The following is a 21,451-nucleotide window of genomic DNA, read 5'->3' as shown; positions in this document are numbered from 1 at the left end:
GACTACAGTAGCCTACCAGGCTCCTCTGCCCGTGGGATTGTCCAGGCAAGAGTACTGGAGTGGGCTGCAATTGCCTTCTCCGATTGTGTGCTCAGGTGTGTCCAACTCTTTGTGATTCCACAGACTGTAGCATGCCAGGCTCCTCTGTCAATGGAATTTTCCAGGCAAGAATACTGAAGTGGGTTGCCATTTCTTTCTAAGGGGAACTTCCTGACTCAGGGATTGAACTCGTGTCTCTTACATTGCAGATGGATTCTTTACCACTGGGCCACCTGGGAATCCCTTTTCTTTCTTTACCATGAGTTTTGTCATTGTTGTTCAGTCACTAAGTCATGTCCGACTCTTTGCAAGGCCATGGACTGCAGCCTGAGGGACCTCCCAGCCCATCAGTGTCTCCTGGAGTTTGCTCAAGTTCATGTCCATTGAGTTGGTGATGCTATCCAACCATCTCATCATTTGTCACCCTCTTCTCCTCCTGCCTCCAATCTTTCCCAGCATCAGGGTCTTTTCCAATGAGCTGGCTTATTCCCATTAGGTGGCCAAAGTACTGGAGCTTCAGCTTCAACATCAGTCCTTCCAATGAACATTCAGGGATGATTTCCTTTAGGATTAACTGATTGGATCCCCTTGCTGTGCAAGGAGACTCTCAAGAGTCTTCTCCCAATGCTGCAATTTGAGAGCATCAGTTCTTCAGCACTCAGCCTTCTTTATGGTCCAACTCTCACATCCATACACAACTACTGGAAAGACTATAACTTTGACTATACAGACCTCTGTCGGCAAAGTTATTTCTACAAAATATTACTTTAAGTTTTCTGTCTGTCTTTCAGGACTTGTCTACTATACACACCCAATAATAGACCATGCTCCAATCATTCTGAAGCACTTGCAATTTTCAATAGAGACCATACTTTATGTCTGGACATTTGCCCCTTTTCCTGAAATACCTTTCTCCTTGGCCATCTGACAAATTCCTTGTCATCCTTCAAAAGTGCCTTCCCTCTGAAGCACTCACTCAGTACCACCTGTCCCTCACCAAGTAACATCTCATATATCCCTTTACATTTCAACAAATATCAAAATAATCATTTACGTATAAAAACTCCTCCCTGCTAGACTGAACTTCCCAAAGGAGAGAAAGAGTATCTTATTGATCTTTTATCTTCACACTTCAATTTCCTCAATGCACCTATTGTTAATAAGACTCATATAAAGAGATTTGTGTAATGATGTTTCTCACTAATAAAATGGTCAATAAATGGTAGCTATTGCTATTGTTATTATCTTATTACTTGGGTCACCAGATGTGAAGAGCTGACTCATTTAAAAAGACCCTGATGCTGGGAAAGATTGAAGGCAAAAGGAGAAAGGGGCGACAGAGGATGAGATGTTGGATGGTATCACCAATTCACTGGACATGAACTTGGGCAAACTCCAGGAGACAGTGAGGGACAGAGGGGCCTGGTGTGCTGCAGTCCACAGGGTCACAAAGAGTTGGACATGACTTAGCGACTGAACACACATAATAGTAAGACTCCTACTATTATTTCTATATCCTATTCAGCACAAGTAGGTGCTCACTAATTATGTGTCAACTGACTAAATGAAGAGTAAAGTGAAGAGGGCAACTTAATAAGCAGGGCCAACAGAAGGGTTCTGCTCAAGTATCAAATCTAGACACATCCACAACCCAGGAAAAGACAGATTGAAGATTCTGTTACATTTGTATCTAGTACTATTGAGAAGAAGACCTATTTCCCAGAAGCTAGGAAACAACCCCTGAGAAAGGAGTAACTCATTGTCGCTTTGGTGAGGCTACTCATCAATTTACCATCCTAATTCTCTTTGCCCTGAGCCTGTATTTGCAAAAAATCTACCTATAAGTTGTATCCTAGGATACAAGTAAGCTAGTGCTAACAGCTGGCTATCTGATTAAATTTATGGGTGGTCACAACTATAAAGGTAAATTTTTATTTTCTGGTTTAAAAAATCAGTCTTTGAGGAGTTTGAGTAGTGTCCATTAAAATCTCGTGAAAAAAGGAATTTAGAAAATACCATTAGCTGAGCTAAGCTGTGAACTCTATTGCAACCCAGGATACATATGCTTGCATAAAACTGGGATGCTTGCATAAAACACGAGAGTCAGGGTGAGTAGAAACAGTTTCACAGACCACATAATCATGTTGAAAAGCATGAAATGGAGATGTGCTTTCATTCTCTTCTCAACCTTTACCTTAAAAAACTCATATGTTTACTTTTATGTATTAAATGTACACTTTCCTACTATGAGAACAGAAAAATGGATGTCTTCCTATAAGCTGACAACAAGGTTCTATCTACATAAATCAAGACTTGCCTCATGAGATAGTTGTTTTAGCTATTCTTTGTCAGAAAATAATGGAAGACTAACTCCTGCATTTAAAACTCAAATAAGTTTTTGGTAGATGTTCTTTATGATTTCTTTTTATTTGGGGCCTAGAAAATGATATAGTGTAGTATAGTATAACTTATCTAAGAATATAGCATATTAACCAAAAAGCTGCACTGCCTACAATTAAGAATTTAATAGATGTTTTAATAATTTACCTTTGGCCAAATTAAGGGTGACTTGTAGTCTTGCTTGGGCTTCCTGGTGGCTCTGTGATAAAGAATCTGCCTGCGGTGCAGGAGTCTCAAAAGCTTCGGGTTCAATCCCTGGGTCAGGAAGATCCCCTGGAAGAGGGCATGGCAACCCACTCCAGTAATCTGGCCTGGAGAATCCCCTGGACAGAGGAGTCTGGCAGGCTACAGTCCACAGGGTCATAAAAAGTCAGACAGGACTGAAGTGACTTAGCACAGCATAGCCTTGCTTTAGAAATGGTCCCTCTAGAATTCAATTCAGTTCAGTGGCTCAGTCATGCCCGACTCTGCAATTCTGCGGATTGCAGCATGCCAGTCTTCCCTGTCCATCACCAACTCCTGGAGCTTACTCAAACTAATGTCCATCGAGTCGGTGATGCCATCCAACCACCTCATCCTCTGTCGTCCCCTTCTCCTCCTGCTTTCAAACTTTGCCAGCATGAGGGTCTTTTTCAAGGAGTCAGTTCTTCGCATCAGGTGGTCAAAGTATTGGAGTTTCAGCTTTAGCATCAGTCCTTCCAATGAATATTCAGGACTGATTTTTTTAGGATGGACTGGTTGCATCTCCAGCACCACAGTTCAGAAGCATCAGTTCTCCAGCACTCAGCTTTCTTTATAGTTCAATACTCACATCCATACATGACTACTGGAAAAACCATAGCTTTGACTAGACAGATCTTTGTTGGCAAAGTAATGTCTCTGCTTTTTAAGATGCTATCTAGATTGGTCATAGATTATGTTCCAAGGACCAAGCGTCCTTTAATCTCATGGCTGCAATCACCATCTGCAGTGATTTTGGAGCCCAAGAAAATAAAGTCTGTCACTGCTTCCATTGCTTCCCCATCTATGTGCCATGAAGTTATGGGACCAGATGCCATGATCTTCGTTTTCTGAATGTTGAGCTGTAAGCCAACTTTTTCACTCTCCTCTTTCGCTTTCATGAAGAGGCTCTTTAGTTCTTCACTTTCTGCCATAAGGGTGGTGTCATCTGCGTATCTGAGGTTATTGATATTTCTCCTGGCAATCTTGACTCCAGCTTGTGCTTCATTCAGTACAGCATTTCTTATGATGTACTCTGCATATAAGTTAAATAAGCAGGATGACAATATACAGCCTTGACGTACTCCTTTTCCTATTTGGAACCAGTCTGTTGTTCCATATCCAGTTCTAACTGTTGCTTCCTGACCTGCATATAGGTTTCTCAATAAGCAGGTCGGGTGGTCTGGTATTCCCATCTCTTTCAGAATTTTCTGCTGTATCCACACAGTCAAAGGCTTTGGCATAGTCAATAAAGCAGAAGTAGATTTTTTTTTTTGGAATTATCTTGCTTTTTTGATGATCCAGCAGATGTTGGCAATCTGATTTCAGATTCCTCTGCTTTTTCTAAATCCAGCTTGAACATCTGGAAGTTCATGGTTCACATACCACTGAAGCCTGTCTTGGAGAATTTTGAGCATTACTTTGCTAGCATGTGAGTTGAGTGCAATCGTGCAGTAGCTTGAACATTCTTTGGCATTGGTTTTCTTTGGGATTGGAATGAAACCTAACCTTTTCCAGTCCTGTGGTCATTGCTAAATTTTCCAAATTTGCTGGCATATTGAGGGCAGCACTTTCACAGCATCATCTTTTAGGATTTTAAATAGCTCAGCTGGAATTCCATCACCTCCACTAGCTTTGTTCGTAGTGATGCTTTCTAAGGCCCACTTGACTTCACATTCCAGGATGTCTGCTGTAGGTCAGTGATCACACCATTGTGATTATCTGGGTCATGAAGATCTTTTTTGTATAGTTCTTCTGTGTATTCTTGCCACCTCTTTTTAATATCTTCTGCTTCTGATAAGTCCATACTATTTCTGTCCTTTATTGTGCCCATCTTTGCATGAAACCTTCCCTTGGTATCTCTAATTTTCTTGAAGAGACCTCTAGTCTTTCCCATTCTATTATTTTCCTCTATTTCTTTGCATTGATCACACTGGCCATCTAGAATTACTGCATCTAATCATCATGTCATATATTTTAGGGATTTGATCATTCATTTATTTATACAAATGGTTAAAAGGTGCAAAACAGATTTTGGAAGATTTTTTGACTCTCCCTGCGGATCTTCCTTAGGTCAACCTCTGAATGGAGGCTTTGATTGTTTCTACACCAGAACATGCCCTAGGTAAGTTCCCAAGATTTCTTAAGAGAATATAGAACTTACTTCCATCTCAGCTGATGACCTGTGTAAAACAGCAACAGAGCTAAACTTCAGGTTGTAGTCAGAAAATAAAAATTAACTCTTTACTGCTCTTTTTATTATCTTCCATTTTCTACAATTTCTGCCTTTGTTATCAGGACAAAATAAAACTTATTTTAAGAAAAAGAACCAACTGTATGAAATTTGCTGTTGAATTTATTAATTATAGAGATGCTATGGACTAGAAGATATTGTTTAATACATCACTGGTATAAAAAATGTCATGAAATACAAAGCTTCTGAATGAAAATCTTCCTACTTGTAACTCAGACCATGTTACAAAATGCATAAGACTCTGGGGATCTCCTCAAGAAAGGATAAATTTTAACTCTAATAATCCATGTGAATATTGTCACTGGTCAATATTGTCACTGATCATATGTCTAACCTTGTATATCATTTGACACGCAATAGGATTATATGCTGCTCACTTTTGTGAATTAATTGTACCCTTTGCTCTTTTTCTCTTTGTACTGATTTCTTTGGTTCTCCTTTATGTGTACTATTCTATGTATTATTTATATGTACTATTCTACATACTAATACTTCTCTTTCTGGACGAAGGGTAAGAGAGCAAATAAACACATAGAAAATATAATAAATCTCTAGAATTTATCATCCTTGGGAGAACTAATAAAATCATCCTTCGGAAACGAACAAAATCAGTCTCCTTTGTACTTACCTTTTTTTCCCTTTCCATTTCCCACAGAATCTAGTATTTAGTATATACTCAATAAATAGTTGTGCTTTGTGTAGATAAAATACAGCAGAGTAGGAAAAGGTGTACTTCAAAGCAGCACGCAGAAAATCCTAATTTCATTTTAAAATTACACTGATTCTAGCTATAAATTCTTATCGTTCACAAAAATATATTTCACTGATGAAGTTTCCCTCATCCATTAATTATTACAAGAAGATAATTTTGCTCTGAGCAGCAAAGAAATAACCAAAGCAATATAACAAGATTACACTTATACTAAAGGCTTTGCTGCTGCTGCTGCTAAGTTGCTTCAGTCATGTTCCACTCTGTGCGACCCCACAGACGGCAGCCCACCAGGCTCCTCCGTCTCTGGGATTCTCCAGGCAAGAATACTGGAGTGGGTTGCCATTTCCTTCTCCAGTGCATGAAAATGAAAAGTGAAAGGAAGTCACTCAGTCATGTCCGACTCTTCATGACCCCATGAACTGCAGCCTATCAGGCTCCTCTGCCCGTGGGATTTTCCAGGCAAGAGTACTGGAGTGGGTTGCCATTGCCTTCTCCGACTAAAGGCTTTAGGAAAGCCCTAATAATTTTCATGAAATACATCAGCAACTCCAAGGAAAGAACTTGGACCGCACTGTACATCCCTTTAGGCTGGGTTTTGTCATTTGTAGAACAGTAAATTTGCTTTATCAGTTGCAGACGTTTTAAAACAGGCTAAATTCTAATATGTAGGGATTTGCTTCACATGGTCTCTAGTTTTCCCCTGATTTTAGGAGTCTATGATTCCTGTGTAACCCTTCTATTGCCCAAGATACTTTTCTTTTGTAAAGCGATCAGAGTTAAAAGTAGGAAGATTTTTATTTGGAAGCTTTGTATTTCAGGACACTCTTGATATGTTTCAAAATTTTTGATTGCCAACAATAAATGCCCTATTTGGAAAGCAAAACAAAAAACACAGAGATGAGAAGATATTGAATAACTAAATGGTGGAGATTTTCAACTTGAATGGTAGTTTTGTGTACATGTTCACGTATACAGATTCACACATATACTTTACCTCCTCTTACTGAGTTACTTCCCATATACAGTATGCCCATGAGGGTGTCTGTTCAATACTAACAGTGCCTCTTATAACAGTGGGTGTGCAAAGTACCTAAAATTTCTTGCCTAACAAATGCAATCTTTATTACCATTATTCATTAATTGTAATTACTTTCATATAGCTTTTAAAAAGTACTCTTATACAATTACAATTTTAATTTAGTTATCTATACTGTTAAAAAACTAAAAGTTTTGGGACGTTATTAGTGAGGCAATGTCAGGTAGGAAAACTATGACTGAAGTTTCTAACTAGCTTTCAACTACCAGGGGCCAATGTGTGTGTGCGAGTTGCTCAGTGATGTCTGACTTTGTGATCCCATGGACTATAGCCCACCAGCCTCCTCTGTTCATGGAATTCTCCAGGCAAGAATACTGGATTCATTGCGATTTCCTTTGCCAGGGGATCTTCCTGACCCAGGGATCAAACCCGGGTCTCCACATTGCAACCAGATTCTTTACCAGCTTAGCCAGCAGGAAAACCCACCAGGGGCTAATAGTAGTAGTTTAAATATGCTGCTGCTGCTGCTGCTGCTGCTGCTGCTGCTAAGTCGCTTCAGTCGTGTCCGACTCTGTGTGACCCCATAGACGGCAGCCCATCAGGCTCCCCCGTCCCTGGGATTCTCCAGGCAAGAACACTGGAGTGGGTTGCCATTTTCTTCTCCAATGCATGAAAGTGAAAAGTGAAAGTGAAGTCACTCAGTTGTGTCTGACTCTGTGTGACTCCATAGACGGCAGCCCACCAGGCTCCCCCGTCCCTGGGATTCTCCAGGCAAGAATACTGGAGTGGGTTGCCATTTCCTTCTCCAATGCATGAAAGTGAAAAAATAAAGTGAAGTCGCTCAGTCGTGTCCAACTCCTAGCGACCCCATGGACTGCAGCCCACGAGGCCCCTGCGTCCCTGGGATTTTCCAGGCAAGAGTACAAGAGTGGGTTGCCATTGCCTTCTCCGAGTTTAAATATAAGTTGGCTTAAAACTCAACATTCAGAAAACTAAGATCATGGCACCGAGTCCTTTTACTTCATGGCAAATAAATGGGGAGACAATGGAAACAGTGACAGACTTTATTTTCTTGAGCTCCAAAATCACTGCAGATGGTGATTGCAGCCATGAAATTAAAAGACTCTTGCTCCTTGGAAGAAAAGCTATGACCAACCTAGTCAGCATATTAAAAAGCAGAGACATTACTTTGCCAACAAAGGTCTGTCTAGTCAAAGCTATGGTTTTTCCAGTAGTCATGTATGGATATAAAAGTTGGACTATAAAGAAAGCTGAGCGCCAAAGAACTGATGCTTTTGAACTGTGGCATTGGAGAAGACTCTTGAGAGTCCCTTGGACTGCAAGGAGATCCAACCAGCCCATCCTAAAGGAAATCAGTCCTGAATATTCATTGGAAGGACTGATGCTGAAGCTGAAACTCAGATACTTTGGCCACCTGATGCAAAGAACTGACTCCTTGGAAAAGACTCTGATGCTGGGAAAGATTGAAGGCAGGAGGAGAAGGGGATGACAGAGGATGAGATGGTTAGATGGCAACACCGACTCGATGGACATGAGTTTGAGCATGCTGCAGGAGTTGGTGATGGACAGTGAAGCCTGGCGTGCTGCAGTCCATGGGGTCGCACAGAGTTGGACACAACTGAGCAACTGAACTGAACTGATAGTTCAACATAAAAGTTCTGATATTACAGTCTCCATGGATTCTACTCATGAAATGAACATTTCTTATTGTGGTGATCATTTGGTTGCAAACTAGGCACATTACTGATGACTCTTTGTTGCACACTGCCACTGTCTACACAGCCTCTGCCACTACTGTCCATATGCATTATCCCATCAATAAAAGGCATTAGAATCATGGACTGGATCACTGGAAGAGATTCTCAAATCTAGTCCCAGGCTTTCAAGTAAATAATAAACTTGTTAATGCAAAAGTTGAAAACTGCCAAACTTAAATGTGCCTATTATGAATAGGTTATTTGAAAAGTGAATGATACATGTTAGGAAGGGGCCATGATGGGAAGAGGGACATTAGCAATATGAAGCTTTGGAACGTCTATTTTGGAACAGTGTATAGGGAAAGAGGCAGAAGATGTGACTTTCTGCAGATCACTGACCCTCACCATAAAGTGAAAGTGAAAACCGCTCAGTTGTGTCCGACTCTTTGCAATCCCATGGACTATACAGTCCATGGAATTCTCCAGGCCAGAAAACTGGAGTGGGTAGCTATTACCTTCTCCAGGGGATCTTCCCAACCCAGGGATCAAATCCAGATCTCCCGCATTGCAGGTGGATTCTTTACCAGCTGAGCTACAAGGGAAGCCCGACTGTCACACTAAGCCAACTATAAATCTAGTGTTCAGAAACCATCTATGTGACACAAAGGTCCCCTCTTTCTAGTACATCATGATTCCTATTAACCAATACTTATTGATTTTACCTGAGGAAAGTGTACATAGGGGAGTGAGACAGAGGGTAGATTTTAAGACAGCATGTTATGATTCCTCTAGTGTTAGACTCGTCATTTCTTTCATAATTAAACTCAGAATTGGTAAGCTTGGGAAGACCTATTGGGATTTTGAAGTCTGCCAAATTCCCTACTGTAGATGAATTTGTATTTTTCTGTACTTTTAGCTGCTCCATCTTGTATATGTACTTACTGTTTCCTGCGGGAGAACCACCTTGGTAAGAGCCTCTGAAGATGGCACAGGTGTGTGCAACTTCATCCAACAAAATACTGTAACTACTACACTTCTTTAATGTTTTAAGAAGGCCTGTTAATTGTTTCTTTCCTTTTTAAGTCAGGAATGCTGAGAAAATTAAATGAAAAAAATGTCTGGAAAAGAGTTCAATATTTATTTATTATTAACTAGCAATTTGTAGGTATTTATTTCTTAGAGTTGTGAGCTTTATGTGACAATCATTGCTGGGTTAACTGTTCTTAAGATCACTATCAATTATTACTTAATTAAATGACTGTGTTGGACCTACTTTTAAAGAACATCTGCATTCAAAAGATTCATAAATAAGTCCTATCTAGTCTCTAAAAGACAAGCTTTCATTGCTCTCAAAAGATGACTGAGACTCAAGGGAAAAGAAACTGAGTAAAGACAATGAAAATCTTTTTTTTTTTCCTTCGAAAAACAGCAATGTGTAACTAGAGTGAATCATTGTTTAAATTAAATTAATAGCAGCCCAAAGGAGTTCTTTTTGCCATTTGATTCAGCTAATCCTGATTATGTGAATACAGAAGCACAGTAGGAACCGGGATGCTGGCATATTTACTGATGCGGGGACTACAAGCCATGGGTGCTGTGCTGTACTTAGTCGCTCAGTCGTGTCTGACTCTTTGTGACCTCATGGACCGTAGCCCGCTAGGCTCCTCTGTCCCTGGGGATTCTCCAGGCAAGAATACTAGAGAGGGTTACTATGACCTCCTCCAGGGGATCTTCTGGACCCAGTAATTGGACTGGAGTCTCCTACATTGCAGGCCCATTCTTTACCAACAAGCCATTTAGGTAGGAGAGAAGGAAAACTTTGGATTTTATTTTTCATACATTGTTTTCACTCAACTAGGAATAATCTCACTTTTCCATGGTGTTCACATTTATTTTCTCCTTTACTTCACCTATTTAATTTAAAAAATACTATAATCTGAGTCTCTCCTTTCATATTAAGCATGTTTCATTTTGTTTCTTGGCTTTTAAGATCTATGAGGCTTTAATGGCAAATACTGTACATATTTTATCTTCTGTGGAATTTTAGGTCTTAATTGTTAATGGAGGAACTCCTGCATTACACTGAAAAAATCTAAATATAAATTATGAAATCCTAAGGAGAAAATTTTATCATCTCCTCCAAATTTAAAATTAATTGATGGGAAATAGTTGAATGTCATATTCACTGCCTTCAGCCTTCCCACACTTGCCAAGTTCCCCATGACTGTTAGCTCATAGCAATTATGCATAGTATTGTTATGTTCATTTCTGCAGGGCACTAGCAAAACTGGTATAATTGTTTTCGTTCTTTGCTAATATATGTACATGTACCTGGGAAAGATAAAGAGAATTGTGAAAATCATACATCAATTTATGTTCCCTGTGGAATAATCCAATCAATCAATTTTAAAATCCATCAACCAAACACTGGGAAGCAAATTCACAGATATTATAATATCTATTATCTTCTACAAATGACTCATACATATTGATATTAAAAATACTATTAGCACAATTAAAAGCAAAAGATATAATCAGATAATTCACAAATGATAGAATTATAAACAGTTTAAAAACCCATGCAAAAATGTTCATTTTCATTATAATCAGAGTAATACATATTAAACAATGGCTTAGCATGTTGTACTTATCAAATTAGTAAAGATTTATAAAACTGAGACCAGCTTGTTAAGGAGAAACACTTCTAGGATGAGAGTGAATTGACAACAACCTTGGAAAAGCAATTTGACAATAATGATACTTAAAATGTTCATAACTTCTTATTCAGTAATTCTACGTCTAGGAATCTTTCCTAAGAAAATATCCTTAATATAGAAAAAGCTACAGAGTTGTTCATCCCTCTGTCATTTAAAATACAAAAAGACTGGATGCAACATAAATGTCTAACAATAAACAAATGACTAAGTAAACTATAACTCAATTGATGTCACTGTGCATTCATATAAAACAACTAAGCAGAAGTTACCATGAAGATGGAGATGGTGATAATGTTAGTGAAAAACACTGAACATATGATTTTATAAACATTATTATTTTAGTTATGAAAAGCAAACCAAGTAGAATACAGAGAAGCAAAAGTTGGAAGGAAATATAACATAATATTTTCTAAAGTGATGGAAACGAAATTTTTTCATTTGTATTCCACACTTCTCCTACTTTATATATTATACATATCTTCTCTTATAATGGGGCTTCCCTGATAGCTCAGTTGGTAAAGAATTCGCCTGCAATGCAGGAGACCCTGGTTCGATTCCAGGGTCAGGAAGATCGGCTGAAAAAGGGATAAGCCACCCAATCCAGTATTCTGGGGCTTTCCTTGTGGCTCAGCTAGTAAAGAATCTGCCTGCAATGTGGGAGACCTGGGTTCGATCCCTGGGTTGGAAAGATTCCCTGGAGAAGGGAAAGTCTATACACTCTAGTATTCTGACCATAGAATCGCAAAGAGTTGGAAGGGACTGAGAGACTTTCACTTTTCTTTTATAACATTTATTTAAAGAAATTAAAAAGGAGGGAGGAGGGTTCAGGATGGGGAACACATGTATACCTGTGGCGGATTCATGTTGATATATGGCAAAACCAATACAATATTGTAAAGTTAAAAAAAAAACTTAAAAAAAAAGAAATTAAAAGTACATTAAAGAATAAAGGAGGAATGATAGTCAATGTGGAGCAGAAATTAGGCTAATAAATGTGGATTCAACCCTTATAGTCCATTCCAAAGGTGATGGTATTTTCACTGGCCTTTGCAAATTGTCATCTCTCTGAAAGTTGATGATTGAATTGATTTCTGGGAAGATAATGCCTAAAGTGTAAGGAATTAGAATGTTGTTACTTCTAACCTGCTTTATTTTTTTAACTTTATTTTATATTGGAGTATAGTTGATTAACAATGTTATTAATAGTTTCAGGTGTACAACAAGGTGATTCAGGTATATGTATACATGTCTCTGTTCTTTTTCAAATTCCTTTCTTGATTAGGCTGTTATAGAACACTGAGCAGAGTCCCCTGTGCTATACAGTAGGTCCTTGTTGGTTATTCATTTTAAATATAGCAGTGCATAAATGTCAATCCCAGAATGCTTTTCTTGCTTTATAATTAAACTATAAAAAGGAATATGCAAGGTCAAGGAAAGATCCTCTAAAAATAACAAGTACTTTAAATGGGATGATTATCAAGGAACAGGGGCTTCCCCAGTGGCTCAGCAAAAAAGAATCTGCCTGCAATGCAGGAGACCAGGTTCTATCCCCAGGTCGGGAAGATCCCCTGGAGAAGGGAATGGCTACCCACTCTTGCCTGGAGTATTCCTGCCTGGAGAATCCCATGGACAAAGCAGTCTGGTGGGCTACAGTCTATAGGATCACAAAGAGTCGGACGTGACCGATGCAACTTACCATGCATCAAGGAACACATACCCAATAGCTACATTTAGCTTTATGTTATAAAATACTATCCAACTTTTTTAAAACAGGCAATTTACGATCATTGATATACTTCAAATACATTCTAATTATTATAAAGTTCATCTCACACTTTTAAAATAATTGTGTAAACTTACTTTCCAAATCTTTATTAAGTATCTTTTTGCTAGAGGCTTAGACATTATTATGTAAATTCTTAGGCATATGAATTGAGCAAAATTTAAAATGCCACTTACCTGACATGCTTTTTTTCTTTGAGAAATCCTTATGCAGCCATAAGCAAGTGTATGAATTAAAAATACTCCCGCAAGCTTTTTTTTCTAAGTAATGTTGCTCTGTTGTTATAAGTGTCAGTAAACTTTATCTGTACCTCAGTTTTTTCTCTCTTCTTAAAATCTTCTGCGTGTACTTTGTTCAGTTACAAACAGGAAATGTGGTGATGGAGGCTTCTAGAGTTTTGATCTGAAACCAGTAGGCTGTTAAACTTTTCTGTGAAATGTGAGAAGTAAAATCCCACAAGCCTCTGTACCCTGGTATTTGAACTTTTATCAGCACTTAACAAACATTAAAACAAATAATAAAATCAATGGGTAAATTAGACTAGGCAGGATGAGATGGTTGGATGGCATCACTGACTCGTGAGTTTGAGCAAACTCCAAGAGATAGTGAAGGACAGGGAAGCCTGGTGTGTTGCAGTCCGTGGGGTCGCAAAGAGTCGGATACAACTTAGCGATTGAACAACAAGGATTTCCCATCTCTCAGAAGAAAATCTAGGGATCTCCTCCCAAGTGAGGTCATATGAAGACAAAATAAAATACACTAAACTGAGGAGAAAACGGTAAGAAGCCCCCAGGCATGCTCAGCTGCTGGTTGTGTTATATTTGAGGTGTGGCAGAGGAAAGGAAATTAACACACTTGGAACACTTACTTATCAGGTACCTTCTGTACCTAACTCCACTGGGAGATTGGGTGCCTGCCTTCTTTCCTGCCAACCTTGCACCTGCAACATGAGTCTCTCTATCCAATCTAGGGCCACATGGTGACAAGCTCCAGCTCTCTCCTATCCTGGAGTCTCAGTATCAGAAGTCCTTAAATGTTAGTGTGCATAAGTATGTTACGTACCATTAGTTTAACATACATATTCCTTAGCCCTGCTGAATCAGAATATTTGGAGTACAAATGTGCATTTTCACAATTACCGTTGCTTATTTTAATATATGGAGAAGGCATGGCACCCAACTCCAGTACTCTTGCCTGGAGAATCCCACAGACGGAGGAGCCTGGTAGGCTGCAGTCCATGGGGTCGCTAGAGTCGGACAGGACTGAGCGACTTCACTTTCACTTTTCACTTTCATGCATTGGAGAAGGAAATGGCAACCCACTCCAGTGTTCTTGCCTGGAGAATCCCAGGGACGGGGGAGCCTGGTGGGCTGTCGTCTGTGGGGTCACAGGGTCGGACACGACTGAAGCGACTTAGCTTAGCTTATTTTAATATAAGTGTTCTGGATAATTCTCTGAGAAATCCATATATATGTGTGTGTGCATGTGTGTGTCAATAATAGCATTTTATTTCTAATGTTAGATAAAAAATTGTCTTGGTCATATCTATGTATACAGTTTATAAGTATTTCTGTGTATATATATCTGCTGCATATTTGCTTATGTGCTTATGATATTTGCTTATGTACTTTGCCACTTTTCTTTAATTATAAAGAAATGACAAACCTGAATCCAGTTTATTACAAAAATAGATGTACTTAAAGCTTTAAGAACTCAAACTTAATATAAAATTGAAAATAAGACTTTTGATGCACAAACTCAGAGCAAAGATATTATATGGCTTGCTTTAGCTTCTCTAAGATTCCTGAGGGCAGGGAGAGCACCGATCTTATCTGTCCGTAACACTCCAGCATCTAGAATAATGACTAGCACGCTGTAGTCTCAATAAATATTCTCACAATGATTGAATAAATAAAAGAATGTTAGTTTTCTGCTTTCTCCCAGCTCCATCACAGTAAAGAACTTCCCAGTAAATAAAATACAGTGTTTCTCTATTCCTTGGATAGAGTCAACTAAGTACTAACAAATTTTTCTACCTTGATCACTTTTTTCCAAAACACTGAATTGGCCAAAAAGTTCTTGTGAATCTTTGAATCAGAATCGATAAAACTGAAAGAAGTCATGGGGAATCCCTAGCCTAATCTTCTAAAAAAATTTTTCAAAATACATTTCATAGAACACATTTTGCTCTAGGTTTTCAAGAAATCCTTGGGAAAAATACTCCTTTAACCAATATATTTGGGAAAATTGTATATTTTCATCTCTGTGGATGCATATTAGTATATTAAAGTCTTAGATATAATCCTACAAAAAGGAAACCTGAAAAACATTTTTTATCAGAGCTTTTTCTAAACTTCTTTGTCCAGAGAACTTTTTATTTGGCTGCCATCCATTAGTCAGATGGCAGATTGTATAAAATGGGTCTGGATGCCCACAGACAAAGATCTCAAGGAGACAGAAGTCTCGGGTACATGTAGGGACAAAAGGACAACAAAAATCAGAAGGATCCATCCAAGATTAGATAGAATTTAGGAATGGAGACTGAAGAGATGACTCCCAGATTTCCATAGAGGTTTGGACACCTGCAGTATCAGTTCAGGAGGAGAAGGCTGGCTCAGGTGGCCATGAGGGGTTACCCTTTGGTCTTAAAACAGGATGATTGGAAAGAAGGATAGAAGGCCCAGGTTCCGAAAGGAACTGTATAGATTCCCCAAGCAGGACCTTAGCTTGGGGGCAGAGTATTGATAGATTCCCATTTCTACCAACTGGGGCATGCAGAGGACATGGGAGAAAGAGTTTCAAGACTGGACATTGAGGTACGAGCATCCCCTTGTTAGAACAAGAACAGTGCTGAGGATGGGAATGAAGGTGCGAAGATACCCTCATCTTGGCTGATCCATAAAGCACAATTCTAGAAACGAGAAGGGTGTTCAGTAGTTGGTTTTGGATGCAGAGAAAGTCAGACTCAGCAATAATGACTCAGGTCAAAATACAGGAATTCCATGGTGTAGCTCAAGAGGTGTAACTCTCAGTACAGACCAACAGGGAAGGAGACAAACGCTTGTGGGACAGTGCCTGAAGATGGCTAAGGCTTGCCTGTCTCAAGTTTGCAGCCTCACAAAAACACAAGTCAGCAAAGATCGAGAAAAGACAAGGGCAGAGGAGACAGGCAGGGACTAAGCAAGAGTATACCCCCTACTTTGGGTCAATAAGGCAATCTGTGGTACCTGCTGAGTGATTGCCTACTGGCTTAAAAGAGTTAACGTACTTGATTGTACATAATCTGCATGACCAGCATTTCCAAAATTGTCAAACTTTGGCTAATAAATCCGAACCACTTCACAATTTCTAATTATTGTAATGTTCCTGAAAAATGACCTGCATTACAGTGTTCCCCGAGTCATAGTCTTACATATTCAGGAGATAGAACAAGTTTGTCCAAGGTCATATGCAAAGTCTGTGTCTGTGCATTAGCTTAGCTCCACAGATGTTTGCAATCTGCTAGAGAAAAATGATAGTTTTTCATCAAATATAGATGGCTGAGCACATGAAGACATTATCAGAATATAAACACCTACAGATATGCTTGTTATGAAATATATTAGTGCATTCAGAGATTTGAATCATGCCTTCATGAGTCATGTTCAAATAATAAATAAACATGAGGCTTCTGTACTACTGTTTAATGAGACAGGTGATCAAAATGAAGTATAGAAGATAGCTAGACAAAGAAGAAATGTCCTGACAAGATTGAAGCAATTAGATATGTTGTAGAAAATTTAGGGGAAAGGTGTGGTTTTGATGGGCACCTGTCAAGAAATAAAGACTTTAAGGCCAACAAAATTGAGGTTTTGTTGCCAAAAGAAACTAAAAAACATGTCAAAATGGCAAGAGGTTCCATACTCAGAAAAATGGGTCATGGAGTATAAAAAGAGACACAGTTTCCTACCTGTATTTTATGGTTATCTATTAGTTTTTTAATTACTTTCTATCACTGTAGTTGCTTATTTATATCTGCATATACACATGCATATATTATACACACATATATTTAAGGTGTTACAAAATGTTTTGCTTTTCTCAAAGAGTTCCAAAATGTTAAGAGTAGCTATTAGCAGGGGATTATCAGGGACTTTGACTTTACATTTTACATGGTGATCTATTGTTTAAAATTATTTACAATAACATGTACTACTTTTATAATTGGAATTAAAAATGCTTCCTAGTTTTAAAGGCTCATTGAAATACCTTGTTTTATAGAATTAGAATTTCTCTCTCTGTGATTTTTTTCCCCTTATTCTGGAAAATCATTCTTTAGTAAGACTGAAGCTAGTACAAAGCAAGCAAACAACTTTATGAAAGACAAAATGGAAAGGGCCCCTGTGCTTCCAATTATGCTGTTTTAAAATATGAAATTATTTAGAATTAATTAGAAATTAATTAGAATGTTACAATTGCATCTGATTAAACCATACTGATTCATATTTTCATCAAGTTTATACTATAAGATCCTTCAGAAAACATAATTACTCAGATGAGTAAAAAAAAGTTAAAAGCAATAGAATGCTGCATAGATTTGGCCTAAGATTCTCAGATCTTTTTATTACATTTATAATAGCCTTGTAGAACCAAAAATCAAACACTGGAAAATCAAACACTGAAATAAAAGTAGATAACAAAAATTCAGAAATGAAAGAAATTTTCATTTTCCTACATGTAAAAGGCTTAAACACCCATATTTTCTGGAAGAAAACAATTTGCCCCATTGCACAAATTTCTATGTGATGTCCTTTAACAAAGTTAAGCATTCTGAGAAATGTTGTTCTTATTTGAAACACAACTGGCTCAAACAAAGCAAACCAGTTTATCATAAAACTTCTCATAATTTTAGTGAGCTAATATGCAATTTCACTTCTCGGGAGGATATATTATGCAGCGTTTCCAAAACTTATCATATAAGAGAAGCATTCCTTTTTTTTTTTAACATTTTGCAGAACTACTGTTCTGAGGTATGTATTTTAGCAACTTTTTCTTCCTGTTGAACTGGGTCTTACTTTCTACCCTCGTTCCACATTTGGAGCCTGGTTTACTCGAGGAGTACCATGGAGAGTATCAATTTTACCATCTTTATAGAAATTTCCATCTTGAGATGTTTTGCATGAGATCATAAAAGAATAGGCCCTTAAAATTCAAATGCTCCTGGACAGGTAGCAATTTAGAATTCTCAGTATAGCTTGAACAGTGAGACTAGTTCTAGTGGATCTTCCTTCAAGGAAGGCATACATTACATTAAATTTTGATCAAAATAAGATTTAGGACTCAGACCTTTCTAAGGGAAGGTAAGCTCTAGTTGGAGGACCCTAAGGAGTAGGAACATAGAGTAGAAACAGGAGCAACAAGAAGTGATGGGCAGTAAGAGTCCTGGCTGAAAACATGTGCATCTTCAAAAGGAGGCATGGAATGACTTTAATGAAGTGACTGTTGGCAGAGGTGCAGTCAGGGCTGATGGAAAGAACAGGACATGGTGAAGCCCTTGCCAGGTAACAACAGAGGGAACCCATGACAACTCCTAGGCTTAAAGGTATTAGAGGAGTATCAGTTACTGGAACCAAGTGAGATATATAGCTGTAAGAAAGGGCTGCCAGGCAGGGACTATGGCTTTGTTAGCGCACCCCAATGCCCACCCCCACCAAGAAAAACAACCAGTGCCAGTTATGACCAGGCAAAGGGAAATCTGTGGAAAAACATCCCAATTTTGTTCTCTGCCCTCCAATCTCAGTCTCCCACCCATTTTCCTCATTAAACCCAGTCAATCCAGGGAAGGCAACCTGCAAGAAACAGTCTATAGAGGTCAGCCTCACATGGTCTGAGAAAGGTGAAGACCAAAGAGTAAGTCTGGAGAGAAAACGTGTGAGTAAGTGGCTGAGAATGAATTTAATTTTGATAGGTACTATCTCTCCTGATGGCGCTTCCCTAGCATCACAGACGGTAAAGAATTAGCTTGCACTGCAGGAGACTTGGAGAAGGCAATGGCACCCCACTCCAGTACTCTTGCCTAGAAAATCCCATGGACAGAGGAGCCTGGTAGGCTGCAATCCATGGGGTCGCTAAGAGTCAGACACGACTGAGCAACTTCACTTTCACTTTTCACTTTCATGCATTGGAGAAGGAAATGGCAACCCACTCCAGTGTTCTTGCCTGGAGAATCCCAGGGACGGGGGAGCCTAGTGGGCTGCCATCTATGGGGTCACACAGAGTCGGACACGGCTAAAGTGACTTAGCAGCAGCAGCAGGAGACTTGGGTTCAGTCTCTGGGTCAGGAAGATCCCCTGTAGAATGGAATGGTTCCCCACTCCAATATTCTTGCCTGGAGAATCCCATGGGCAGAGGACCCTGGTGGGCTACACTCCATGGGTAGCAAAGAGTCAGATACAACTGAGCAACTAAGTACACACAAATATCTCTCTTGACACACATAGACTTTACAATTTTGTAAGTAGACTTACTCTGCAGAGCACAGAAGAGTAAATAAGAGCAATCAATTTTGAAATTTTTAACTAGATTCGTCAAGGCAGTTTTATTGACCTTATAATAATAACCTGAGTGAGTGAGTGATAGTTGCTCAGTTGTGTCTGACTCTTTGCAATCCCAGGACTGTTGCCTTCCAGACTCCTCTGTCCATGGAATTCTCTAGGCAAGAATACTGGAGTGGGTTGCCATTTCCTTTTCCAAATAATAACCTGAGATTCCTAAAAAATAAGTTGGTTCTGGCACAAGGAAACAAAACTAAGGATAAAATGTATCCCAAGATGATACCAAAATGATTGAAGGGAGTACATAATAAAGGAAACTATATGTGAAAAGTTCCCAGGGTTTAAGAAAAATAAATTTTTAAGTCAAAAGATTCAAAGGCAGTGGGAAGGGGAGAGAGATAATAAAGCCAATGTGGCAAATGGTTAAATCTGAAGAATTTAAATGAAAAGTACATGAGAATACTTTGTATTATTCTTGTAATTGTTTTGTAAAGTCTAAAATCATGTCAAATGTAAAAGTTAATAAATACATGTAAATTACTTAGAAGAGCATATGCTACATATGAAATAGTAAGTATAGCATATGCTGCATATGAAACAGTAAGCATAGATGTTGATGCTGTCAGTATTAACCTGATAGCAAAATCAGATAAAGACACTAAAAGAAAAGAAAATGACAGAAAAATTATTCCTCATAAACATACATAGGAAAATTCTTAAAATTTTGGCAAAACTAATCCAGCATTATATTAAAAGGATAATATATCGTGACTAAGTGGGATTTATTCCAGCAACAAAAGATGGTTTAACCTTAGAAAATCAATGTAAACCATCAGGTTAACAACTAAAAAACTCAAAAAACAAAACAACCATGTGATTATTCAATAGAGGCAGAAAGACTACTTGAAAAAAATCTCAACATGCTTTCCTGACTTAAAAAATAAAACTCTCAGGAAAATAGGAATAGAAGGGAGCTTCCTTAACAGAATTAAGATACTTAAAAAAAAAAAAGCCTACAACTTACATCATCCTTAATCATTAAGTAGGGGCTTCCCTGGTGTCTCAGACAGTAAAGAATCTGCCTGCAATGTGGGAGACCTGGGTTCATTCCCTGGACTGGGGAAGATATCCTGGAGAAGGGAATGGCTACCAACTCCAGACTTCTTGACTGAAGAATTCCATGGACAAAGGAGCCAGTGGGATACAGTCCATGGAATCACAAAGAGTTGGATACAACTGAGCGACTAACACTTAATCATTTAGGAGGTCAACCTTGTCAGTTACTGAATGTTTTCCCTCTAATATGGACATAAGGCAAGGATATATACTCTCACCACTTTAATTCAACATGGTACTAGAGGTTCTAGTCCAAACAATAAGCAAAGTAAATGCATTTGGACTGGAAAGCAAGAAGTAAAGAAAGAGGTCTCACCATTGACACGATTTTATGAAAATTACAAAAACAGTCTGCTACAATTAATTAGAAAGTGTAGCATGGTTTAATAATATAAAATTAAAATATAAAATTTTATATTTCTAACAAAAAAAACATAAAATAGGAACAGAAATGAGATTAGTATGTTTGGGGGCTAGAAGTTGAAAGAGGAATTGACTACAAAAGGACAAAAGGGAACTCTTTGGGGAAAATGTAAACAGGTCTATTTTGACTCATGAGAGTACATCATGATCTATGCAGAGTACATCATAAGAAACACTGGGCTGGAAGAAACACAAGCTGGAATCAATATTGCCAGGAAAATATCAATAACCTCAGATATGCAAATGACACCACCCTTATGGCAGAAAGCAAAGAAGAACTAAAGAACCTCTTGATAAAAGTGAAAGAAGAGAGCGAAAAAGTTGACTTAAAGCTCAACATTCAGAAAACTAAGATCACGGCATCTGGTCCCATCACTTCAAGGCAAATAGATGGAGAAATAGTGGAAACAGTGACAGACTTTATTTTGGGGGGCTCCAAAATCACTGCAGATGGTGACTGCAGCCATGAAATTAAAAGATGCTTATTCCTTGGAAGAAAAG

General features: G+C 38.5%; 1 protein-coding gene across 1 annotated transcript in view; it reads right to left on the bottom strand.

Moving 5' to 3' along the window:
* Positions 1 to 13,309, bottom strand: part of LOC104987561 (T-cell receptor-associated transmembrane adapter 1) — a 46,827-nt gene extending 33,518 nt beyond the window's left edge. Inside the window, exon 1 of the mRNA XM_010838584.1 lies at positions 13,055 to 13,309. Coding sequence (XP_010836886.1) covers positions 13,055 to 13,061 — 7 coding nt within the window. The 5' untranslated portion in view covers positions 13,062 to 13,309. The remainder of the gene's footprint in view (positions 1 to 13,054) is intronic.
* Between the last annotated feature and the right edge of the window lie 8,142 nt (positions 13,310 to 21,451).

This window comes from Bison bison, unplaced genomic scaffold (genome assembly GCF_000754665.1).
Source record: "Bison bison bison isolate TAMUID 2011002044 unplaced genomic scaffold, Bison_UMD1.0 scf7180017864098, whole genome shotgun sequence".
Classification (NCBI taxonomy): domain Eukaryota; kingdom Metazoa; phylum Chordata; class Mammalia; order Artiodactyla; family Bovidae; genus Bison; species Bison bison.
This window is presented reverse-complemented; position numbering and strand designations above follow the sequence as displayed.